The sequence below is a fragment of the Chenopodium quinoa genome, unplaced genomic scaffold, assembly GCF_001683475.1.
Source record: "Chenopodium quinoa cultivar QQ74 unplaced genomic scaffold, ASM168347v1, whole genome shotgun sequence".
Lineage (NCBI taxonomy): Eukaryota > Viridiplantae > Streptophyta > Magnoliopsida > Caryophyllales > Amaranthaceae > Chenopodium > Chenopodium quinoa.
Genome location: NW_018743331.1, coordinates 1512513 through 1539170, shown reverse-complemented (window position 1 = coordinate 1539170; position 26658 = coordinate 1512513). Strand labels below are relative to the sequence as shown.

General features: G+C 34.2%; 5 protein-coding genes and 1 pseudogene across 5 annotated transcripts; 4 read left to right on the top strand and 2 right to left on the bottom strand.

Moving 5' to 3' along the window:
* Positions 1 to 661: 661 nt before the first annotated feature.
* LOC110737708 lies at positions 662 to 1784 on the top strand. The gene has a single exon (XM_021918039.1). It carries the CDS (start codon positions 1023 to 1025, stop codon positions 1695 to 1697), a length of 675 nt encoding a protein of 224 aa, XP_021773731.1. The 5' UTR covers positions 662 to 1022; the 3' UTR covers positions 1698 to 1784.
* A 101-nt stretch (positions 1785 to 1885) lies between these two features.
* Positions 1886 to 8076, bottom strand: LOC110737707 (E3 SUMO-protein ligase MMS21-like). Its single transcript, XM_021918038.1, has 7 exons — positions 7433 to 8076; positions 7246 to 7317; positions 6434 to 6544; positions 6218 to 6328; positions 5746 to 5885; positions 2300 to 2382; positions 1886 to 2215 (listed from the first exon to the last, which is right to left on the bottom strand). Exons 1-7 carry the CDS (start codon positions 7529 to 7531, stop codon positions 2073 to 2075), a joined length of 759 nt encoding a protein of 252 aa, XP_021773730.1. The 5' UTR covers positions 7532 to 8076; the 3' UTR covers positions 1886 to 2072.
* Positions 8077 to 9533: 1457 nt separating this feature from the next.
* LOC110737704 (D-amino-acid transaminase, chloroplastic-like) lies at positions 9534 to 16437 on the top strand. The gene is made up of 5 exons (XM_021918037.1): positions 9534 to 10883; positions 10985 to 11055; positions 14410 to 14585; positions 14891 to 15564; positions 16245 to 16437. The coding sequence occupies exons 2-5, from the start codon at positions 10990 to 10992 to the stop codon at positions 16340 to 16342; spliced, it is 1014 nt and encodes a 337-aa protein (XP_021773729.1). The 5' UTR covers positions 9534 to 10883; positions 10985 to 10989; the 3' UTR covers positions 16343 to 16437.
* On the bottom strand, positions 11506 to 13745 carry LOC110737706 (annotated as a pseudogene).
* A 3213-nt stretch (positions 16438 to 19650) lies between the features above and the next one.
* On the top strand, positions 19651 to 24752 carry LOC110737702. Its single transcript, XM_021918035.1, has 6 exons — positions 19651 to 22328; positions 22533 to 22702; positions 22812 to 22997; positions 23084 to 23143; positions 23409 to 23468; positions 23695 to 24752. Exons 1-6 carry the CDS (start codon positions 22280 to 22282, stop codon positions 23908 to 23910), a joined length of 741 nt encoding a protein of 246 aa, XP_021773727.1. The 5' UTR covers positions 19651 to 22279; the 3' UTR covers positions 23911 to 24752.
* A 244-nt stretch (positions 24753 to 24996) lies between these two features.
* Positions 24997 to 26141, top strand: LOC110737703. Its single transcript, XM_021918036.1, has 2 exons — positions 24997 to 25776; positions 25890 to 26141. Exons 1-2 carry the CDS (start codon positions 25603 to 25605, stop codon positions 26019 to 26021), a joined length of 306 nt encoding a protein of 101 aa, XP_021773728.1. The 5' UTR covers positions 24997 to 25602; the 3' UTR covers positions 26022 to 26141.
* Positions 26142 to 26658: the final 517 nt, after the last annotated feature.

Sequence of the window (26658 nt, the reverse complement as noted above, 5' to 3'; positions counted from 1 at the left end):
AAAAGTCGTGAGAGATTATCCTGCATAGTATCTGGTTTTGATTTCGCCAACATTCTATTGGTGCAACGTATAGGAAGTTGTGAAGCCAACACATTTGACTAGTAATTGCACCCAATACAGTAACATTTTAGAACAAGGAACAATGATCAAGTCAGCTCTCTTATCTTGAAGGTTGAATTCTTCTCTAATTTATTACCACATTCTAAAGACTATAAGTATGACATTTGACTAGTAATAAATTTACTAAGTACATTCTCTCTATTAACTTCGTAAATTATAGGTTTTGTTGTGCCTGTCATAAGAGTTGGGACAAGGATGGGAGTGATGGACCTTGCTGGGCATCCACCGAATCCGCCCACATTCCAGATTCCATATGGTAATGAAAGAGGAATAGATGGACTTAATTTTTCATTATCTTGGGAATAGCTACATAATACCAAAATACTTTACCAAATCATTACCATTCCCTCAATATTTTCCATTATAACGAATAAGCCAGTCAGGTCCAATATCAGGGACATTGATCCTCATGACAGTCAGTTTCACATTACTGTTTTAAATTTCTATTAAAACTCAACAAAGCTTTACTGGCTCAGAGGATACCTCAGCCAAAAGAGGCTGTCACTCTTTTGAAACTGTTAAGTTATATGACCTATCAAAACCAAGAAAAAGTAATTGCTGTGATGTACTCCTTCCATATTGAGTTCTGAAGCCACAAACCAAGTATATACTAAGCCCAAAAAACAGAGGAAAAACGAAGAAGACGGCACATGAAATTAGCATGAGTAACCCAAGTGGCCAAGTCCAACAAATGAAGTGGTCAATGACAGTTAACTTGGTTCCAAAAATCAAAATCAATGAACAGGTCCTTGCAGATCTTTCCACAACACAATCAGCAGATTACAGCTAATGAGGATCTTAAGAGATGTCCCTAGACTAAGCCTTCCAAATCGCACCTAACACCTTCAGAGCAACTACTGAAATAATCGTCCTTTCTTGACAGGACGAAAGACAAAAGGGAAATGGCCACCTTAAAGCACTTCACACATCGATGCCATCCACTGAAGGAATTTTCAGAGGATAATGAGTTCAAATGTGATGGCTGTGAAATGTTAGGCATCGGACAGAGATACCAATGTAGGGAATGCAGTTTCAATCTGCATATGCATTGTGGCCATTGTCCTGCAGATCTTTGCTCATTTATGCACCCAAAACACCGACTTCACTTGACCTTAGTGCAAAGGTCAAGAGCCTCATTTTCCATCAAACATGCCTGTGAAGTATGTGGTAAGGGTGTAAGGGGGCTATTCTATCACTGTAAGCGGTGTGAAATTTATGTTCACCCACTTTGTAGCCAATTGCCTCAATATGTACACTACATAACAGATGTAGAGCACAGCTTAGAGCTACAGCATCGAGAACAATCTAATTCTTGCACTGTTTGTGGGGGATACTGCAGTCACTGGTATTACAAATGTGGCAAGTGCCCAATAATCCTTCATATTGACTGTCTACTATCAAAACTTCTGCTTTCCAAACCACTACCTCTGCAAAAGAAAAAGTCAACTTTCTTTTCTTGGTCATCACAGAAAAAAAGGTCAACCGTGGCATGGTGGTGGTTCTGTGTAGCTTTTGTTATGGCTTTACACTTACTTCACCTGGTAAGGGAACCCCAATCTCCTGCAGATCACAGATAAATGTGTTACATAGAAGAGGCAACTCAGGTGAGTTTGCAGTTGCGCTTCATGAATTATTTCTTTTTTCAAATCATCCAAATACTTGTAATTACATGTGCTAATATATGTTGGTCTTTTGTTATGTAACACCAATGGAGATATTTCCAGACACTTAATTTTATAATAAATACACACACCAAAATAAGAACTATTAGACATAATTCTAGGATAATCAGCAAAAAACAGGTCAGAGTGATTGCAATACAAGCATATACTCCGTAATACAGCTATCTAAGGTCATTCATATTGCAAAAGGTACCTCTACTGTATTTCAAACAGGATGAGGAACAATGAGAACGTAATAGTGTGAGCTTTATATACAGCCTTCATCACTTGTCAGTCTTCATCATCAAGTGCAGTGAAGTCTTCTATACCTTCAGGCTCAACAGTATTTTTATTTGATGAACGCAGTTCCTCGATTTCCACATGTAATAGAGTGTCACACACCACTCTATTAGCCTGCAATGGTTTGGGACAACCTGAAAGCAAGAGAAATTAGGTATAAATGTTACAGCTCAAAAAGGTTAGATGAGCTAAACCATAGAACTGATGATTAATACAACCTGCTACAGGGCATTTTTTCGTTGGATTTTTCTTCATGAAGTGCAGAATTGCACTCTTGTCATAGACGTGCTTGCAGTCCATGCTGCCAAAGGAAAAATCAGTCAAGAGTTTCAACGGCAGATAGTTACAGGAAACAAAATGCCTTGAAAAAAGTTCGACTGCTTAATTCTCTTTCTTTAAGCAACAAGTCAACTTAGGAAGTTACACAAAGTCTCAAACCAAAAGACAAAATTACACATCTAACAGTAAGTAGTACACATTGCACAACTCTACTATATAACCCCGTCAACAGCAACAACAACAACAACAAAGCCTTAGTCCCGAAATGATTAGGGGTCGGTTAACATAAACCGTCATAAGAAACCGTCCATAAAGACAATATAGCATAACAAGATAATCAATTGAAAGTGGGGAAAAAAAGTGTGTAAAGTGAGAACTGAAAAAGAGTAAACAAATAAAATTTAAGAGAATTTTAAAGGAGTTGTAAGGAGATAAAAAAAGAGAGGAAAAATGTGAGTAAAACACAAATCTATGAGAAAACCTTAGCTTGCAAAACATGAGTTAAGTAGATATTAGAAGTAAATATTAATATTAAATAAGCAAACAAGTATATATATTAAACAGTCCTCGACGTGAAATTTCTCCCTCCACTCCGCCCTATCCAACACCATATCTTCCTCAATCCCCATATACTCATAGTCAAATAACTTTCAATCAACATCTTCCAAGTTTTCTTAGGTCTTCCCCTACCCCTCACTTTGCCACTCTTCAAGCCTCCTTACATAGCCAAACCACCTTTGGCAATTTTCCCTCATCTTGTATTCAATGGCTGTAAACCCTACTTTCTTCCTAATTATTTCATTCCTCAATAGATTCTTTCTTATATGGCCACACATCCGTCGCAACATATGCATCTCATCAACAAAGAAATAAAATCACTGTAACATTTTATTGCCCTATATGATATTATTTCTCCTGAAAAGTCATATAATTAAGTATAAAACGTTCATATGTCCAAAATGATTAGAGAGCACAACCAAGTCAACCACAGCACATAGGGATGATAATGATCCCAGTAAGCTTGCAAGTGACTCAACTGCGGCATAAGATTTATTAAATTAAGCAGAGCTAAGCTTAACCCAAAGTGGGCAAGCTTGAACTTTAACCTATTGAGTATTTCCATACTACAAAGTGTACATTTTAGCTTGCAATCAATGATTTTTATTACAGCTCATGCCGCAACCTCAAGGCAAGTTTTAAGCTTAGCAAAACTTGAAATTTTAAAACTCAACAAAATCTGAGTCTCTATTTAAGCTAATTTGTGAGTGTTTCAAGTCAGAGCCAAACTACCCAATTTAGAGGACTTAGAGCTCAATCTTAGACTTGTAATCACCCCAATTTACACCATCCACACCAAGTAGTGGGTTCCACAATGAAGAATTCAGCTTGCAGTGTAATAGACAAGTGCCAAACTGTATCTTCACTAACAAAATATTAAATAATTAAAAATATAAACATATTAGTGACAATGCCTAATGGGGTCGCCAAACTACCATCTCAGATTAGAATTTCGCCAAAATCACCTCCCACACAAAATCTCTAGCCACAGTGGAAAATTAACCTTCCACACAAAGGTTGTGGGTTTGAATATCTTAGTAATGTTTAAAGAACAAACTACCTTTTATTTCAAAGAAACTTCATTCTAGAACCGCGCCTCGTAGTGAGATTGAAAATTTGAAATGAATTAAAAGAGTCACAACATTCTTGGTTGTATCATGTGTTTTTAAATTCTCAAGAAAAATCAAGGCATTAGGGGTCATAGAGCCTAGGCGCTAAGCACAGGAATAAGCCATGCAGAGCCACACACCTCAATGAATTGAGGAGCTACAAAAAAATGGTGAGAAGGTCATTGTGTGTCTTATTTGTGCCTTGGTGTGCTTTTTATTGCCTTGGGAGGGCTTCTTAGAAAATGCTTAGCCTTGACCACTTAAAACACTTAACCCCTATCTACTTGAACCCTTCAGCGCCCCTCAAGTGCGTTTTTATGAAGCATCAATTGTTTATACTAATAGAAGGATAATTCTAACAATATCTTGCTCTCAGCCACCTAACTTTCAAAAATACAAATTGGTCACTTCAGCAGGGTATCCACGACACACACCACAAGAGGTAGCTATCCAAACTGTTAGTGATCAATGTGCCAAACCAACTGAGAGATGATTTATGAACACTCAAGTGACTCAGCATTTTAATGATCAACAAAAATCTGAAATAATTCTTGAATGAGAAGTTCCAACAAAAAAATGGAATTTCTCCAAGCATGAAAGTAGGTATGGTACACTATGGAGAAGCTATAAAAGCATGAACAATGAATTGATACGACTGTTCCATGCCTGAGGTTTCACACAGTAAGCAATAAGACCACCATTATCAACACTATATCCTACATTCTTACCAAGACGAAAAGTAAAAAACCTGAAAAACAAATTTTGAAGCCTAGTGGTGAACTATACATGCAATTCATCCATTTGGAGACTATATATCCTATCAGTCGATTTAATCCTAGTGTCATAGGAAATCAGGTTCCGACGGAAACCATCAAAAGCCCACAATAATTTACTTACCAAGGAGATGAACTTGAATATAAAATCACCAGAACCTACAGCAGTACAGCTCCTAACTTGATGTTACAATCTTAATGGTAACTCAATTTGTGGTGAAACTGGTGACCTCTACTCTTTGTTTTTCCCAACTTCAGACCAAAAGCAACCCCTCATCACTCTCTCACACCTACCAACCATGCCCATAGGAAGTTTAATCAAGGATAAGGGATACAGAGATATTTTAGATTGAAAAATAGAGTATTATGTCAGATTATGTCCAACTATCTAACCTTTAGGCGACACTCTAGACTATAAGATCCCATAAAGGTTCCCTTATAATGAACCCCCTAAAGTAGTCTGTGATAAGTCAAAGAAACTCCAGATAACTTAATTGGACAGACATGAAAAACTAGCAAGAATACCATAATCCATATTAAAACCAGAGATGCTGGACTTTGGGTCTTGGAAAAATTGACCTTAAGCCCCAAAACCAACTTAAAAATACAATGAAGAGTAAACAATATTCTTTATTTCTCCAATTTGAGATAGAAAGAATTGCATCATCCACAAGCTGCAAGTGAGACAACACAAGCCCTACCAAAAACCGCAAGTACAACCAAGCAGTTTCACTTCTGAAATCAGCCAACAGCAACTAAAGTAAACAAAGAAAGAGGAAAAGGGGTACAGCCCTCCAAGACTATAATCAACTAAACTATTGACATCCACACTCATGTTGCTTTTCTAACAGCTTGTTGAACTGATACAAATTATAAAATTACATCTGTCCCGCATACAAAACAGATATAAATCATATAACACATGAAGAATAGATGAAATATTACCTGCGAACTGGCTCTGCCAGGTCAGTAATTGACTTTCCAGATATTGGGCAAACTGTATTTGAAATGCCAATTTGCGTACTGGTCATCACAATGTCTTCTTGCTCTTCACCAGGCATTGGCTGACCTGAATGATGGACATTCTGCCAAAAAAAAAGAAAAAAAAAAAACATAAGAAAGAAATCAAGATATAATGTAAATAACCCAGGCATAAATAGTGAAAAGTTTCCATCTGTAATTAAGTTCTAGCAAATAGTACGTTAATCAGATATATTCTCAGTCGCTTGCACGGTGAAATTCAGTTTCTGAATTCTTATAATTATATATTATGACTGACAGCACAAATAATAAGAAAGAGCATATATTTATAATTTGAAGTTAGAGATAATAATTTCTAATATCCCTTTTTTGAATTTCTACATAACCAACATCCAATAATATACAAGAGATACCAAGAAGATGGATCAAAGAATACCCAAACAGCTTCTTTGAACTGTCGTAACATGGCAGCAGTCTGACGATTTGAAGAGGCATTACACTTGAGCCTAGAAACTTCATTCTTAAACAACTTATTAAAATCGGTTAACTGCAAGAGGGGGGGGGGGGAAACAAAACAAAACAAAGGACATTAGCTTTTAAAAAAGAAGCAGAGAATAATCACATGAGAAAAAGAAGAGTTAGTTCAGAGAACCTCCAGGCCCGGTTGGTAATTGTTCCCAACTGATTCCATCACATTGGAAAAATTCATGCATTCTTCATAAGTGCCCAATAACTCTACAAAAGCGTCTTCAAGCTCTCTTACCTGCAACATGTTACTGTCAGTTCATGGACAGGAGCTTGTGGTGGATGGCATCATTGCATCAGAAAAAACTAAACAACAACAACAACAACAACAACAACAACAACAACAACAACAACAAAGCATAAGCATAAGCATTGAACAATCAACAACAAACACATATAAGTATCACCAAGTTCCCTCTCAGTCAACATCCTCCAAAGTCAATAAGGCCTATAAGGGCGATCACTCAAAACTTGTAAGCTTATCCTTCAGCCGATCATCCCCAAGATGATAATATATGTTGCAGAATAAGAATATATATCCCTTATTTCCTCCAAACAACTTCATAAAATAAAGCAAGCATCTTTATGAAGATTACACACATATTTTCTTCCGAAAGCGCGCCATTTAGTAGCAGTATCTTGTAAGTTTATTGGGTTTTTTAGCCAAAACAGCAACAAATAATTTGAATTGTTATACCCATGAAATAAAATTCATTTTCGCCCTAATTTTATCAACACGCACTATTAACATTCATTATATCATCTAACTAGCAAAATCACATCGTGTAATTTGTGAAAACTGCTGAGAAATTAGGGTTCATAATCTTCAAAAACAAAAAAAAAACTAACATTAAGCTCATGAGAAATCATATATAAAGGGAAATATAGTAAAAACTGATAAATTAGGGTTTAATTCAATTGCTATTTTGGAGAAATTACCTCTTCAGACCGATTGAATCTCTCCATTTCTACAGCAATTTCCCTCATCGTATTAAGGGCTTTTCGGATGTCCTGAAGAAGAGAAAATCCTCAGAAAAATCAAAAAGAAAATTTGAGTACAAAGTAGGAATTAAATGATGAAAAATTAAAGGAATTAAATGAAAATGAAAAAGGCAGTAAAAATTACAGCGATAAGTGGTCGATTATCGGAAACGAAGGCATCAGTAGCGTTTTTGAATCGCATGGAAGCTCCCCCGCCACGGCGAGCAGCAGAGGTAGACGCCATTTTTCTCTCTTCACTTTTCAGGGGTTGTGTTTTTGGAGGGAAACAATATTTAGAATTTGTTATATAGAATTTGTTATATACACACAGGTATATATACAGAATAGACTCTCAATAGAATTTTATTATATACACCGGGTATACAGAATAGACTCTCAACAATATGAGAGCAATTACTCAAAGGCTCAAAAGAATTTTATTTTATACTCCTAAACTTAATAATGCCTGAATCATGCTCGAATTTTAAAATTAATTAGGAATAATAATAGAAATATAGAAGTCTCTATATATAAATGTAAGTTATTAGTCCATCAATAAATAATGAAGTTTGTAGATTAATTAATGTGAAGTGTGTAGAAAATTGTGCATAACAATGTAATTAGATAGTAATGGTCCTACGAAAATTAATATTTATATAAAAATCCAAAAAAAAGAATAAAGCATAGTTTAGGGGGGAAATTCCCTCCAAAAAAATCCAAAAAATTAATATGTAGAGTAATAGATTATTTAAGAGTTGATATCAAGGCATTAATGCTAATGCTAACCCGTACCCGATTAACTCGTAAGTAATAGTTGTAACTTGTACTAAAAACTTGTAAGCAAGCAAGATGTATTTGGTACGCCGTAAAATATCAAATACTCTATACAATTTTTGGCAAGAAAGGGAGTAGTTTTTATGAGATAGTAAGGTATTATTAAGTAAATAAATAGTCATTAGATAGTGTAAAGTATTTTAATACGGAGTAACTTATTTGAATTTTTATTTTTTTTAACAACAACTGAATATATTTTATAAAATCAGAGTTTACTAAATATGAAACAAGAACTAAACTTATCAGTTATCACTATATATGTTGTTACAATATACCATTATTTACGTAAATTAATATTTAATTAGCATTGCTATTTGTTACAGTATAAAATTTAGCTACTGACGTGTTTTACATGGGAATTAATCTACCTTTTTTTTTTTTTTTAACCACAGCAACTAAAAACAACTAAATTGAAAAACTATGTAAATTAGCTCTACAAGAATTAGCAATAGTGTGAGCTCTTGTAACCTGGTCCCTTCCCACTTTTTAGATCATGCAATTTTTCAGCAGCTTCCCTTCCTTTATCAGATTGTGGAATTAAGCTACTTAAGAAACTAATTTTCACAAACCATATAGTGAGGTAAAATTTTTTGTTTTACTGACGTTAAACTGGGTAAAAGACTAAGGAAATGTTAACCGAAGCTAGAGGATAAAATGAAATATCAGAAAATACAAGTTTCTCTCAATAATAAACACTATCATTATTCATCACCTGACGTTTCGTATATAAATCAACAACTTTTTCATTAATATGGGCTTCATAGTGGATGGTAATTGGATAAGTTGTTAATTTATTTACGAAAATGGTTTTTTCACCATATACCCCTAAGTAATTCGTGTATTCACTATATACCCATAAACTTTCCAAATTCACCATATATCCTTAAGTTTAACAAAAATGTCATTAAATGCGCTTAATGACTAATGACGGTTAATTGTGCTACGTGACAACTTCTGATTGGTTTTCTTTTTAAATTATTTTAATTAATTATTTAAAACTTAAAGAACTAATTTTTTTTTTTTAAAAAAAAACCACCCACCCTCTACCCTCCCCAGTCCCTTCCTTTAGCTAGCGCCCATAGCTCTGCCCCCATTGTCGCCGTCGCTCAAACCCCTGCGCCGGCGTCTCCCTTCGCCTCTCTTTCCTTGTTGTTGACTTACCCCGGAACCTCCAGCCTCCACCTAAAACCTCCCTCATTTCCGTCCAAACCCTAGGCCTAGCCCCCTCCTTGCTCCAGTGTTGACATCGAACCCGGGCCCAGCCCTGCTACCTCCCCCACGACGAGCCCCATACGCTGTCGCCTCTCCACCTAAACCACGAGCCCCCACCTCGAAAACCACCTCCTCCCACGCGTACACGTAGGGGAAGGTTTCAATATTAGGGTTTTAGGGTGGTGGTTTAGGGGGGGCCAGTGGGGATGTAGGGGGAGGGGCAAATCGGCTTCGCCGGCGCGGGGGAGGGGGTTTTTGCACCGACAAGAGGGGAGGTCGGAGTTTTTGGAGCGAGGGAGGGTGTTTTAGGGTGGGGAAAGGTGGTACTGGGGAAGGGGAGAGGCGGCAACGGCAGGGAGATCCGGGTGGCGATGTCGTCACATTGGTTCAGGGGCGGAATACGTTAGCAAGGGTGACAGGTGATGGGAGGCAGGGTGGCGGAGGTGGGGTAGGAGGTGTCTGAGCTAGGGTATGGTGGTTGGAGTTTTTTTAATTTTTTTTTATTTTTGAATAATTAAGCAAATAATCTTTCTAAAAAAATTAATAATTTAAAAAGATAACCAATCAGAAGTTTACGTGGCATAATTAGCGTTAATGACTAACGGAATTAATCGCTGTAAGTCATTAAGACACATTTTTATTAAATTCAAGGATATATGGTGAATTTGAAAAGTTTCAATAAACGAATTATTCAAGGTACAATAAGTCTTGTATAAGGCGGGTGTACATTAATATTATTGTAAGACAGTCAGTTTGAGGGCAACTTTAACTATTTTTATGGTAACTTTAACCATTTTAATTTTTTTTTTGAACAAAGATTGATTTATAAATAAAAAGTCATACGACATTTACAAAGAGATTTATATCAAACAAATACATGACAATTAAATCAAATAAAAACATCCTTTCAGCAAAGCTATGATCGTTATTGCAAATTGTACATTCTTTATACCCTCTTTCACATTGCTGTGATTTAAAGCCTTATTCGACAAGAGGATCTATCGATCTATTGTAACCGTTAAGAAAATTTTCGCCTGATTCGTCTGGTTGTAATTGAAAGATTAACCTCTTTTTCGATCCCGCACAAATCTTTACCCATGAAACAACTCTACAACAATCCACCAAATAAAAAAGCAAATCCTCCCTCAAAAGAAAGAAGAAAAATCTTTTCTTTCGAAGGAGATAAATCCTCCTAAAGAAAAAAAAAACTTTTATGATAATTTTAACCTGTCTTACAATAAACTAACGTACATCCGTCTTTTTTTTTTTTTTTTGAGAATTTGTATTCAAGGTATATGATAAAAAAACCATTGCGAAAATGCCTTTTCATCACCGAATAATCCGTACTCCATAATACTCAAAAGATTATAGCTTTTCTTAAACAAGCGTGGGGCAATATGTTAAGCGGCAACCGAAAGCCGTGTACCGTGTACCGTGTACTAGTACTCTGTAGATTAGTATAACTACAACATGAATCCACCGACTGCAAAATTATGCAATATTATGCTTACATCTCTTCTCTATTAATCTCTCCGCTTGGTGAAATATTTGTAAGCCCTCTTCCTATGTTCTTTTCGATTTACATTTCTTTTAATTTTTAATTTTTTTAATTATTTTTTGGATAATTACTAGAACTTTGTTGTTTTGGAAGGTGCTATGGCTGGAGCAAAAGTTGGCAATGTTGAAGAAATCAAACTTCAAGTATTTTCATCGACTAATGAGGTACTGGTAGTTTTTTTTTCTTGTATTAGGGATGGATTCTTGGTATTCTTTCTCTGATATTATTATTGATAATTAATACTCCCTTTGTTTCTTTGACTTTTGCATTATTTACATACACCACTTTCACCATTGTTATATTTTTTACATAATAGTGTAAGAATTGTATCATTGTATCGTTTTTTATCATCAAATTTTTATAATTAAAGATATTATTGATCATTTTTCCTTGTTACATATGTGCCAATCAAATTGGGAACTTATTTTGAATTAACAAGGTACATCATACACATGGAATATTTCACTATGTGTCCTTACGTCACAAAACAAACCCATTTTTTTTTTCCGAACACAATTATTAAGTTATCCCATATGGTGTTGTTTGATTCATATTCGTATCCATGAGAATTGATATCTTAGAAGTTAGGAAGTAATAAGTCTAATAACTAAAGAGTTTGTTTGGTTGACAACTTGACTTGAGTGTAGGAAGTGAAAACACCCTAGAGAGTCTAATTTCCCACACAATGGGGCAAGTTGTTTACCTAGCCTCCCCTAGGTATGTAGAACATCTCATTGAGATTTTAATTTCCTACGCTTAACCAAACAATATTACTCAATTCAAAGGAAATGAAAATATATTTAAATGAACCAAAAACCCTATTTTTTTCCTTCAAAAACATTTTTCTTATTACTAGTAATTGTAATTTTGGAAGAGTATTTAAGGCAAAATTACCGTTTGAACCTCAAAACAAGGACTACCTCTTCCTTTACATACTTTGTGATTAGTTAAAAGTTAATGCTAATGCAACTTAAAGTTTGTATGGCACAGAGTAGCTGGTAATTTCATTTCACAATTGTTAAAACTTATTTTAAAACTTTTAAGGTGAACCGCTCTGTGTTAAATTAAAGCACTTCTCCGGGTGGAATAAGAACTTTACTTTAATCTAGCAGTTAAAGCAGCAATGTGAACGAGATATATATCATGCGTTAGGGAGGCAATATTCCCATCACTGTTCCAACAATCCAACCTATCATACTAAAAGTACTGAGTACAAGATAGAGTAACTGAAGCTTCATCTACATTTTTTTTTTTTTTTTTTTTTTAAGTACAACCATTAATTATATACCAGTTAGCCATCTTGTTCCTGATATAACTTGCCCCTTAATAATATGCTCAAGCTCATGGAAAAGCATTAATTAAGGGTTTAAAACATGTCTTAGATTGTCTACATCATTTTTCTTTATAAGGCTTAATTATATTTAAAATTTAAAAAAAATAAAATAAAATTGTAACCCTTATACGTCTACAACAAAAAATTGTTACAAACCATGTTTTAAACCCCCCCTCCCCCTTCTCATTTGAGCCGAGTCTATACCTTCATGTACTATTATGCACAAGAATTCTGAAATGATTACATCTATATGTTGCTTCCAATTTTGACAGATATTTGTCAGTCATACATATATAGTAGAAAGTACTTAAAATGAACATCGTCATAAGTTCATTATTGACAGGAAAACATTCCAATCTTATGTTTATTAATCAATAAATTGTAGTTTTCCTTACAGACCATAATAATGTAGTAATGGATCAAATCCCCTAATCGTTTTTGCTAAGAAGCAGTGAATCACTCCTAATGCAAACTTGAACAATAATGCTAAGTTAATGCAGTAGTACAACTGCTGAACAATACAAACCCCTAATATCCATCGTCGCTAATAGTCCCCTTAAAAACATAGAGATAATCTCCATTTTCAACACCGTGCCAACGAAGACTACAATTATCGCGCATAATCCTCTGTTTATGGATGAATATGTAATCATCCATAGGCAGAATCCTTCTACTTAACAGTAATTGCCTCACCTCAGTTATAGTGCTTGTCTCTTTCATCTCCAAGGGTATGCTTGCTGCATTTAGCAAACTTTTGAGGTTTGTACCACCACGCTTAGCTTCCTGCAGAGAGGTTCGGCCTTAATCCGGTTTATGCTCTTGAGAAAAACTGTGATTTCTGAATTTTCAGTAATTCCATACTCACTCAAATATCGAAATTCTTCTTCCATTTCTACCCCTGAAGTGTATAGTAACATCCTCTTTATAGGGGTACCATCAATAATGTGAATTTTCTCCTTCAGGCTTCTGACTGTTTCTGTTATGTTGTCTACCTCTATGCTTATTTGCCTTGAGGAAAATTTTATTGTGACTGGGATCTTGTTATGGCAGCTAGTGTGCTGACTGTGCTCCAAGTAATAGTCCATAGGAGGTAATTCGTCGTGAGTAGTGTTGACAATGAGATCAATTCTAGTGCCCTCATGAATGATGGGGTAGTCATCCATGTCAAGCCCATCTATTAGCTCAAAGCCTAACACAGAAAGTGTTTGTATGGATACAGGGATGCCTAGGATTTTCGATATTTTGTGTTTGATCTCAAGTACAGGCTCTTGGTGGCTTATTTCAATGGGAAAATTGTTGGAGCTGGTGACTATGGTAACCTGCATTGTATGGGTTGAGAGAATAAGAGAATTTGGAGTGATTATGCTTTAATGTTGGTAGCAGATTATATTTGAGATTCGGTATTAAAAGAAGGTTTTTGTCATGTTCTTATAATGAATATTACACTATGGTTTCTGTTCTTTCATTCTGATTTCATGTCTTCATGTTTTATAACATGTTCTATATCATGCAAATATGCTTCTTTTGAATGCAAATTGTTGGTCTATGTCAGTTAGCATGCATAAGTCATCTATTGAACAAGAGACTTCAAATTTCCTTTTTTTTTTTTTTTTTTTTTTTGGGGGGGTGGGGTTAGTTAATGATTTTAAGTGTAAATTGTAAAATCAGTTCAGTAAAATCTTGTTACTTAAGTTGCAAGTTGGAATCTTCTGTCCTAGTATAATTGAGACAATGACTGTTATAAGCTGCAATTTTTGGACCATTTTATTTCTGTTCTATTTGTTAGGTAATGCGGCACTTTCTATGTTATGCCTATTAACTATTAAGGTCCATGGATTTCCTTTTCTATGGTCTTTATATGTCAAACTGATGAAAGAATGTGAAATGATTAAAAACTTGATTCCTGGTAGCCGTCTTGCAGCTATTAAGAAGTATGAATTAGTAATAGAAATATGATCATGTGCAATTCCAAAAGCCACCTAAGTTTTCTTGAAGAAAGTTTTGGGGTGAGATTGTCTTTTAATAATTATATTCAAAATTAACCAAATCACCCGTCATATGAGACTTTCCCGTTTGAGCTTATATGTTTTCGTTTTAAAACTAATTATTGAATTTTTATTTTTTTGGCCTTTTCTCTTATTTTGAGTGACATGCTTCCGTTTCTTACTGCTTTCATTGTAATTAGTTAATAGAAATTCTGAACAAGAAGTGCAATAAAGCTACGGATCAACCCTATCCTGCAATGTATTCCAGCATCTTTGGTGGTATTGTTCTTGATCCTATAATGATGATGATACCTATAGATGATCATATGGTGCATCGAGGGCATGGTGTATTTGATACAGCCATTATTTTTGATGGGTAAGCCACTCAATTGCCCCTAGCTTCTTTCACTTCGCTCTTTCAACTAGAAGAGAAATTTGTTAGGTTGTACATCTTTGGAATGTTGAGCTGATGTCAGTTTATGATTTTTTTAGCAATTCTCAATTGTCTATGTCGAGTGTGTAATCGTAAGATAAAAGTATAATGATCCGATGTAATTCAAGTAATCCTACATTTTATCCTGTGACAAAATGACGGTATTGGAGTTCCTTCTTTACGTAGTTACTCTCCTAGCATATCATTTGTCATGGATTATATTTGGTGAGGTTCCTTTCACTTTACAGCTTCCTTTATGGCCTGGATGCACATCTTGACCGGTTTCTCAGGTCAGCTTCAGTAGCGAAAATATCTCCTCCTTTTCCTCTGTCAACTCTTCGTAGTATTCTCATCCAACTAACTGCAAAATCAAAGTGCAAGAACGGAACCCTTCGCTACTGGCTTAGTGCAGGTCCTGGGAATTTCTCACTTTCATCTTCAGGCTGCCCTACAACAGCTTTCTATGCCATAGTTATCAAACATGATTTCTCACTGTGGAAAGAAGGTGTTAAAGTCATAACATCCTCTATTCCCATGAAAACACCATTATTTGCCACAACGAAGAGTGTAAACTACCTTCCTAATGTCCTTGCTCAATTGGAAGCCGAAGAGAAGAAGGCATTCGCCTCCATTTGGGTTGATGATGAGGGTTATATTGCAGAAGGTCCAAATATGAATGTAGCTTTTGTGAACCATGAAAGAGAGTTGGTTATCCCAAAATTTGATAAGATCCTTGCTGGTTGTACTGAGAACAGGCTTGTAGAACTTGCACCCAAGTTGATAGACAAAGGGCATCTGAAGGCTGTCAGAACAGCTGACACTTCAATCGAGGAAGCAAAAGCAGCTGCTGAAATGATGTTTGTGGGAAGCTCCCTGCCAATTGCACCCATAATCATGTGGGATGGAAAGCCCATAGGAAATGGTACGTAGCTTTATCTGATCCCTCATCTTTATAGTAGTGTTAGTGGAAATAAGCTGCTTGTGACTTTGTGAGTGCTGGCTACTGCACAAATATTTAAAATTAGTTAAAGTGCTGGTAGATTAGCTTTATTTCACTGAAATAGAATGAAACGGCCTTAATGATGAGCTAAAATGATAAGCTTTGTGTCACGCGGTCCATGTCCATGAAGTAAAGTCATGGTATAAGTTTCGTATTTTGCATGAATACAATATAAATTAAGATGACTCCACACACATAAGATGAAAGTTTTGGTTGGTCTTTGCTCTTTGATAAACTGCCGTTTTAAGCCTTTATCCTTATATGCTACGGGGGCGTTTGGTATAATAATTGAAAATGGAGTGGAAAGGAAATAAATAAGGAGAAGGAAAGGAATCATTTTACCGTTACCTTTTCATTTGTTTGGTATAAACATGGAAATGAATCACCTAAAACTAACTCTCTTTATTTTGTTTGAGGAGGTAAGGGTAATTGTTATATTAGGTTTTAGAGAGGTAACAAATGGGTGGAAACCATTACCCTTAGGTAATGATAATTGTTACCCAAGTCACCTAACCAAACATTTGATAACGGTAATGGTTTAATTGAATCCGTTTCCAACCCTTAAAATACTCTTACCAAACATGCTCTACATCTCTTGGCAGGAAAGGTGGGAGAACTGACTCTTGCACTCTCTGATCTTCTCTGGAATGACATGGGAGCAGGACCTGAAACACATAGGATCCGCATAATTTACGAATAGGATCTGTGTTATGTGTTATCTACGAACCTTACTGAATCATTGCCATCTTGCTTGTGGTGCTTCAACTAAAGGTTATAAAAGTCCTTATTCCACTCTGTTTTTTTTTTTTTTTTTCATAACACTTGGTCACTTTTGTTACTAAATTAGTTTTTTTTTTTTTTTTTTTTTTTTTTTTACGAAAAAATTAGTATTTCAATGTTAGCTTAGTTGGCTTTAATGGTCAAGTCTTGAGATCGGAGTATGAGCATTGTTGCCATGAGTAACGACCTGGAATTGACCCGGCCTTATATATTATTACATTAATGACATGAGGTGGGCTGTGGGGGTAAGTCTTTGGCCTCATACGTGACATATGGTTAATCTTTAGGCAATTTGAGACAAGCTAAGCTAGGTTCATAGTGCAAATTGCTAAATTTGCATTTTTGCCCTTGTCTCACCCCTCTCTCTCCCTCAATCTCACCTAGAACCAGTGTATAAAAAAGCGCAAGGCGCACTAAGGCGATAGGGGTTCTAGAGCCTAGGCGATAGGCGCAAGCACAAGCGCAAGGCGCGCGCCTTATCGAAGTAAGGTGCACTTTTCTACATTTAAAGGTCCCTTCACTTATACATATATATATGTGATTGAAACATAATATTAAAATACATAAATATATAAGAAAAACATTGATTTTCCATTGCACATAGTTTTCCAAAACATAGCATACAAAATAGTGTATTTCAATTAGGAAACAGATATAGTAGTTTCAAAAGGATATGTAAATCTGTCCTCCTTTGCTCCTAATGTCCTCCATGTCTGTCATTATAAAAGAACAAGACTTAAATACAAATTATATTTGTAATAAATTATATTACTATACATTATTAATGGATTATAATAATTAAATGACAGTGGGTGATGAATAAAATAGTCAACAAATTAAATAACCACATATTATAATAAAAGCAATTGATATTTTCATTAGGGTAAGTTTATCCCTAGTCTTGAGATGAGTCTTTAGACAAGTCTTGAGCAAGACTCTAGCAATAATGAGATGAGTTTTGGATTCCAAAACTCATCTTGAAACTATACAAAAGGACAAAAATAATTATATTGTCCAATAGTGAGCTGTCAACTCACCATTCTAATAATAATTTATAAATGAAATAAATATATTAATAAATTAATGTTATTAATATTAATTGGATAAGTAAATCTGGAGTGAGTCTTGGAATAATGTGTAAAACTGGAGAAAGTCTTGTATGAGTCTGAATAATAAAAAAGTAATTAAATAGCGGAAATTTGATGTGGCAGAGTCTAGAGTATAAGTCTCAGTCTTGGGATAAACTTACCCTAAATGTTGTTGGTTAGTGGTGATGTCAGTTTATTAAATTAATGTAGACCATGTGGCTTTTTAGGTAGAATGTGACAAATGGTTGATAGTTGATATTTGCATTTATTGTTTATATATATTTTATTTGCATGCAAAATTTACAGAAAAGAGGTGTTATAAAGGTTCTCATCTCTACAAAGGACATAAAGGTTAGGTCTTTTTCAAGATTAGAGAGATGAAAAAAAATCAGGCAAACAGATTAAATAAAAAAAACAGAAGGAAAATCAGAAAAGACAGAGAAGAAGTATGGAAGAAAAAGAAAAAAAAAATTAACGAAATTTTGGTTGAAGATTACGTACCTGAATATGGCTGAAGAAAACTTCAAGAAACAGCTAGGACCGGCTACAACAAATCAGCAATCTTCTGTCGTCTACTTTTTTTTTTTTCTTTCTTCTTCTTTGAATTTCTAGTGTTAAGGATATTGTGGACCACAAAATAAACCAGATAAAATATATAGAACTTTCTAGCATCACACTAAATAGTACTACATACATTATTTTAATATAAAGCATAATAGTAAAAAGATAAAAGTAACTTTTTTAAAAAAGGCACAACTAAGCAAGCTCTCTGCGCCTACTGCGCTTCACGCGCCTCAATGAGCCTAGTTGCGCTTCATTCAAAACGCTTTGCCTAGCAACAATTAAGCCCTTACCCCTAAACGCCTATCGCCTTAGCTGTAACACCCCCAAATTTCCCAGTATAATACGTATAATTATACCGTAGAGATAGACTTAAGCGTATTACCGCCGCGTGATTACGCAAGGCTACCAAAACTACTAACCAAAACCAATACTATGCATCGGAAACTTCAATACTTTCTTTATTAATAATAACTATAAATAGCACCATTGTCATGAGTACTCATAATCAAACGGAGACCAACAATCCTAATCTAGGTGAAGAACATTCCCGGGACTCCCATATGCTCAATTCTTGACTTCACCTGAAATTAGTCAACACTGCTTATCATTACAGTAAATATGGCGAAACAAAACAAATAAGAAATACGGGTTAGCAAAATATGCTAAGTACGATAAGTGCAAGATAAGTAAATTCAATTTATTTGCAAACATGCTTTTAAAACCAATTCCAATGTTAATCCAATAATCCCGAACTCAAAATTTCAAAACCAATTCCAATAATATAATTCCAAAACTCATGATTCAAAACCAATTCCAATAATATAATAATTCGATTAAACGATTTAAAAAACCAATTCTTTTTATGAAAAACCAATTCCTTCTTTGAAAACCAATTCCTCACCCAAGTGTGCACACCCCCCAAGCTAGTCTCCTACTATTTCAAGGCTATTCTTGAGGAAAGACTCGGTCATACAAAGTCCAAAGTCTTATCTACCAAATCCGCATAGTGGGATTACTATCAACATGCTTGTAAAGCTTTAATAATAATAATTCAATAAATCCTTTTCCAATTTCAAAATTCCAACATAATTCAAAACTCCTTTTATTTGCTTTCAAAACCAAACCTTTTTAAAACATGATAAATAATTTTATTCAAAACATGATATAAAATCAATCCTCCAATTTATTTATAAAAACCATTTTTTTTTAAACATGCTTTTATTTCATAAATCATAATTCAATTCAATTTAATTCAATCATCATAAAAATCATATAAAACATGCTTATACAAACCAATCAATTTCAAAGGTATCTAGCCACCTAAACATACCTTTGGTCCTTGCTTAGAAAATACAAAGAAATCTCAAGAACTTGGATAAAAAAACACCTTATAAATAAATATAACCTTAATTAATATAAGGTTAAAAAATAATCACAACAATTAAATTAAAAACCCCCAACTCTATATGTACATGAACCTTTTAAATTATTTTTCATAAACATGAATAAAAATCTGATTTTATTTAATTAAAACCACTCATAATAATTTTTATAAATCCCCCATATAATAATAATTAATTAAATAAGAGAAGAGAAGAAGAAAAGGTAGAAAACCAAGGAAAAGAGAGAGAGAGAGGTGGCGGCTGGTGGATGGCGTCGGGGAGGGTGGCAGCCGGCGTGGAGGTGGTGGTTGTGGTGGTGGCGCAAGAAAGAAAAGAAAAGAAAAAGAGAAGAGAAATTAAAGAAAGAGATTAGGAAAGAATTAGAGAATTTGTAGAATTAGTGTTATATACCTGGTTGTACGATACACCCAGGGTTATTATTGTCATTTCACGCGTTTTTGCTTGTACACGTGATACTTGGGTTCACGCTTTACTCGTTTTCCTGCTCTTTTTTATTTTTTATTTTCTCTCTCTTCCTTTCTTCTTTCTCTCTTTTCCTTCTCTCTTTCTAGTCTTCAATTTCCAAAATTACCAGAATTTCCTTTCTTCAGTTTCTTTATCTACATTTTCCAGATTTTGCTTAAAATTGCTTCTAGTTGCTACAATGGCGGAATCTAGGTAAATTTCCTCTTTGTTTTTTCAATTTTTGTTTGTGTTTTTGGTTACATTATGATTAATTTCATGTATTTTTGTTCAATTATACTTCGAATTAAGTTTCATGTATTTTCGTGTGATTAATTATACTTTGTATAAACTTTTTGTGCTCAATTTTTTCAGATTTTTTTGCTCAATTATAATTCGTATAAAATTTTGTGCTCAATTTTTATTTTGCTCAATTTTGTACGGAGTATTAATTATACTTCTTAAGTTTCATGTATTTTTGTTTCAATTTTTGTTTTATTTTCATTAATGTGTCCTTCATTGTGTTCAATTTTTGTTTAAATTTCAGTAATGTGTCATTAATTGCTCTTTTTGCTTATTTATTTGGTGTAATTGGTTTTCTTTTATGTGTGATGAATTGCTCATGTTGCTCATTTTTTTTGTATAATTTCTGTTTTATGTTTGCTCATTTTCCTATGTTTGTTCATTTTATGATATTTTTTTTGCTCATATTGTGTTTGTTTGCTCATTTATATTTTTGTTCTTATTTGCGTAGTATATTTTGCTCATTTTTTTGCCTGTGAGCGAGGTGGAGACGATTTCACATGCTCTGTTTGACTGTATTGCAATCAGGCATATCTGGGACAATTATGAACATGCTACAGTTATTTCTGAGTCCCCGATGTAGGCTTCTTTTGCTGAAAGAGCGCTATGGATTGCTGATAAGATTAGCAAGGAGGATCTTTGTGTGCTATTGTCAATTGCATGGTCAGTTTGGTTTTGTTGGAACAAGAGTATTTTTGAAGGTGTGGCTCTGAATATTAATGTAATGGCAGCTAGTTTCGCAAAGTTAATACATGATTACAAAATGTATGCAACGAAGGTTTTCCCTCCCAAGTTATCTACACTGTCTCACAGTGTAGCTGCGTGGTCTGTACCTCCTTCTAGCATTATAAAAATTAATTTTGATGCCTATTTCAGCTTGAACTCATCTGGTGCCATAGGTGCAGTAGCTATAGGTGCAGTAGCTGGGGACAGTGAGGGGCATGTTTTATGGGCTGCAGTCCGAAGAATTCCAATGGGGTGGGATGTTGAAACAGCAGAAATTGTTGTTGCCCGGTTTGGTTGTCAGGTGGCAAGAAGATTGGGTTTACAGCGAGTGTGGCTTGAAGGAGATGCTTTGACAGTGATTAACGCATTAATGGTTCCTCTCATGCATGGTCCCTATTTGGCTCATTTTTCCTATGTTTGTTCATTTTATGATTTTTTTGCTCATTTTGTGTTTTTTTGCTCATTTTTATTTTTGTTCTCATTTATATGTTTGCATATTTTATTTTTGATTGTTTGTCGAATATACTAGTGGTTCTGATAATGATTATGTGTACTCATTTTATAATAGTCTGTGCTTTTGTGTACCAGAAATGAATAGCATTGGTGGTATACTAGTGCTTTTGCCTCTTATACTAGTGCTTTTGTACCAGAAATGATTATTTGCTTATTTGTATTGCAGTAAAAGCTCCTGATGTTAATGATTCTGCGCAACAAGTTCAACCACAATGTTCCGATATTCAGACTTTTAAAGTAGAATATAAGTTGAAGAGGTTTAAAACATTAGCTATGAGGGAGAAAGGGAAAAAGATTTTGAACAAAAAAGTAGAAAAACAGAAGGTTGTTGGTAAAGGTAAACAGAAGGTTCTTGGTAAAGGTAAAGAGAAGGCTAAATCTGATGAATCTCCTAAGAACATCAAAGCTGAAAAGTTTTGCTTTTCTGATTCTTTGCGAAGTAGAATGTCTCCTTCGTTAGTTGTAAGTGTTGTAGAGGATTGTTCTGACGCTTAGTTGGAATCTATTAGGCAAATGGGTTTCGGGTCGTTAGAGTATTTAAAGGTGTCCCAATTGCCTCTTCACTTGGGTTTGTGGCTGGTGCAGCATTTTGACGCCAAAACTTCTAGTTTGTGCATACCCGATTGTGAGCCATTGCGTATTACTGAGCAACATGTGCACGAAGTGTTTAGGTTTCCTCTTGGAGGTCAAGATATAAAAGATGCAACAACATATCCAAGTGTGGTTAGGCGATGGAAAAAATAGTTCAAGAGGAACTCAATCTGTGTTAAATTGGGTGAACTTGCCTCATATTTGAAGAACCACAAGTCTGGTGGTCCTATGTTCAAGAGAAACTTTGTTGTTCTTTGTGTATCCACGTTAATGTCAGGTGAATGAATTAATTTTAGTTAATTTCAGCTAACTCAATACGTTAATGAATTAATTTCAGCTTTAAGCTCAGTACATTCACTTTGTTTTATTTTCAGCTAGTTTGCTCATTTTCCTTAAGCAAGCGTATCATTTGTTATCATTGGATGTTTTACACTGACTTATGAACACACCCTCACTCTTCAATTTGCTCATTTTATGTTAGGTGGACAAAACATGAATGTGAATTATTCGATTCTGAAATATCTTGGTGATACGGATAAAATCAGATATTTGAATTGGTCAAAGTACATTCTTGATCATCTTGTGGCTAATAAGATATATTGGGACGAGCATCCAACTCGTTATTTTCCTGGATCTTTGCTATTTCTTATGGTATTTTTACCACTTTTTTTTTTTTTTTACCACTTTTTTTTTTTTTTGGTATAAACTTAATCTTTTTATGTGTTTGTGATTGTTTATTCATATTCTTATTTGTTTGTAGCTTCTTTATGTTGATCGGTTTATAATTGAGGAAGTTCGAGCTCAAAGAGAAATTCCAATTCTTAAAGGTTGGACAACTAATATGTTGTCTACACGTGAGAAATTGGAATTCTTTAAAGGGAGGATTGGAAGCTTTGGTAACAACCAACCTGTTGCTGTTTCTTCTGGCAGCAAGAAGCCAAAGATGGTAGCTAACTATCATTTTTTAGTTCATTTTTACTTTTCATCATATATTTCTAACTTTCTTTTTTTTTTTGTTTTGTTTTCATTTAGGAAAATTCTGTTCCAGTTGATACAGAAAATGATAAAGGTTCTGAACCAAATTCGAAGAAGGTATACATTTTGGTCGCAGATTTTGCTTTTAATTACACCTTGTTTTTTCATTTTGTTAAGGCCTTTAGGTTGAACTTTAGATTTGATTGATTTATCTAGCTGGGGTCAAGAGACTTTTAGACTAGTATTTATGCTTGTTTATTTATACATTGAATTTGCTCATTTTTTAAATGTTTATATTATTTTTGCTCATTTTTTATTTCATTTTTTACTTTTCATCATGTATTTATAACTTTTTTTTCCTTTTTGTTTTGTTTGCATCTAGGAAAATTATGTTCTTGTTGATACAGAAAATCATAAAGTTGCTAAACCAGATCCGAAGAAGGTATTAATTTTGGTCATATCAGATTTATGCTTGTTTATTCAAACATTGAATTTGCTCATTTTTTAAATGTTCATCTTAATTTTGTTCATTTTATAAGTGATTAGATTATATTTGCTCATTTTTTAAATGGTCATATTATTTTTGTTCATTTTTTAAGTGATTAGATTGTGCATCTATTCTTGTTTATTCATATACTTTTTTTTTTATTTTTTTTTTAATTTTATAGAAGTGTTTGATGGAGCTTGCTAGTGCATCTATAAATCTGGTTTTAGCGTATATTGACTTTGGTAAAAAGCATGAAGCTGCAATTAAGCATTTTCCAAATAATGAGAAGAATCGAAAGTTAAAAGATGCTATGATGATATGTGATGAGCAGAAATTGCATTCAAAAGTTATAAATAAAGGTCAAGGTTTGTCATTTAGTCAAGACGAAGAATATTAGCAAGATCCTGCTTTTATTGAAGCTTGGGACGCCTTTTCTAAGGTTTCTTTCAGTGATAATACTCCTGATTTAGTTCATGCAAACATTGTACAACCTAATGTTGGTGGCAATGAATCAGAAGTTGTAGATATCAGATCAATTGCAGCTGAAAGTGTTCGTATGGCTAATCAAATCCCTGAGCATGAACCTCCTCTTATAGCTGCAACTGGAGATTCATTAGAGGCTGTAAATCCAAGTGTTGATGTTCAAAAATCACCATCCAAAAGGGTTACAAGAAGTTCTGTTGCTAAATTTGGCGGAAGCCCTTCGTTTAGTTTACGACACAATTCTCCACAATCATCTCAGGAGAAGTCTTTAGTCATTGCACCTATACCTTGTTGTCCTGCCAAATCAGTTGAAGCAAAAGTTGTTGAGATCAATGAAGAACCAACTGATCAAGCAGTTCATCAGACAACAGATGAAGGAACATCTTTGGTTTATCAGCATACTGATCAAGCAACTAAAGCTACTGAAGTTCAGGGGGCAAAAGACACTAAAACAACAAACTCAGCGCAGAATTTAGTGAGGGTTGTTCGACTTGTGCTTAAAAGGAAAACAGAAACTCCAAATCAGGTTACAAATTTGAAGAAAAAGAGGAAAGTGCAGCCATCAATGATGTTTAGATCGCCTTATAAATGTCGAGTTGTCAACTTCCAAACACCATTGACAAAAGCTCAGAAAGCTCTACTAGATTCTGTTTTTGATGAAGAGAAATCTCGTTTGTAAGTGTCATCTTGAATGAGTATGATTAAATCTGTATTATTACTCTTATTTATTGTTTATATTTTATTAATCTTTTTTTCATTCTTTGTAGTGATGTAGTGTTTGCATACAAGTCTAATGTTGTTGATGATGATGATCTCCATACAATGAGATTTCAACTTGCAACTTTGAAAACTCCATCTCAAATAGTTTCTTCAGAAGTGATTTATGCTTGGTCTGTTATTTTGAATTGTAATGAGAAGTTTAAAGATCCTGCTTCTCCTATGCGTTTCTTTTTCACTCTTCTTACAAGTGTAAGTTAATTTTTTGCTCATATTATTTTACTTTACTGTATTTTTTTTAATGTGTTATGTTGCTCATTTAAGTATCATGTTCGTCTGTTGCTCGTTTAAGTATTACGTACTCGATTTTTTCTTGTTTACATACTCGTTTAAGCTTTTTCTAAGGTTACTTTAATGTGTTTTTTTTTAATGTGTTTTGTTGCTCATTTAATTTTGTTTACTTATTTAGGTTGTAGTTTTCTTATTAGCTCATTTTTTAAGAGTAATTTGATGACTTAAGATTTATTCATGCATCATGAGTGCCTAGTCCACTATGAAAGTGATAATATTGATCAAAGAAACCAAATGTTTTGTGAAATTGCTGAAAAAGAATTATTTTGCAAAAGCTTATTTGCAAAGAAAGATGTTCAACTGTTCTTTTTCCCGGTTTATCAAAATAGTCACTATTTTTTGGTATGTTTTAATACAAATACACTGCATGGGACAATGGAGATTATAGATTGGAATGAAGGCAATGGGCATTACAACAAATTTCTGAAAAATTTGGTTAGCATTGATCCTATTCTTTTCAAATTTTTTTTATATTTACGTATTAAATCCTCTTTTTTTTTATTTTTGTGTGTTTCAGAAAAGTGTTTTTTCTTGTCTTATGGACTCTAAACATGTTTTGTCCAAAGAAGTTAAGAATATGGCCACTGCTTCTATTGATTTCACTTGGAAATCTGCGGATGAAAAGCATGTTGATTGTGGTGTTGTATTGATGAGACACATGGAGACTTATATGGGCTCCAAGGTTTGGGATTCTGGTTTGAAAAAGAATGATGTAAGTTTCAAATTTACTGAACTAGTTGCTGTATTTTTGTTTATTTTTTGTCAACTTAGTTAATTTCATCTAATCATTGTATATTCATTATCTGTTATGTTCTTTTTTTGCAGTTAACCATCATTGAAAAGCTTCGGATGAAACATTGTCACTTAATCTTATCAAGTAAAGTTAATGGTGCAGATTTTGCTAGCCAGTCAACTAAAGGAATGTCAAACAAATCTCCAAGGAAGAAAAAAAGCTGAAAATTAGTTTTAATTGGAATTCTTTTAAGACTTAGAACTTGTATAAAGCTTAGAACTTTTTACATTCTTATTTTAAATCTTATTAGAACAATAGAACTTGTAGTATCACTTTGAATATGTATGGAAGTATGATTAAATTTGCTCATTTGTCAAATGCTTAAAAATTTTTTTGCTCATTTGTCAAATGCTTATGTTTTGCTCATTTGGTCATGCTAATTTCAGAGGATTTCAGATAAACAATCAATTTGTTTCACTCTGGTTTTACATTTACACAATAAAACATGGTTCTCATGTAGTCATGTTTCACAGCATGTTTTCGATTTGGGTAATGACTATGCATAATGCTACTTCTTAATCTCAAATATTATACAAAATAGTGCAGTAGCACAGTAAGTAATTATACACAATCTGAAGTGTTGCTAATTGTCTAGCTTTGATGGCAATATTTACTAGCAACTTTTACTTTGTATTTATGCTCAGCATCATACATACTGCTCTTCTCATAGTCATGCTCTTCTTAGAGTGGCTCTGAAAAGGTGGGAGAATGCTCTTCACTGGCAACACTCAGGCCAGAACATCTCTCGTCAGAGTACACATCATTTTCATGCTCAACATCTTGAACATATACATCAAACTC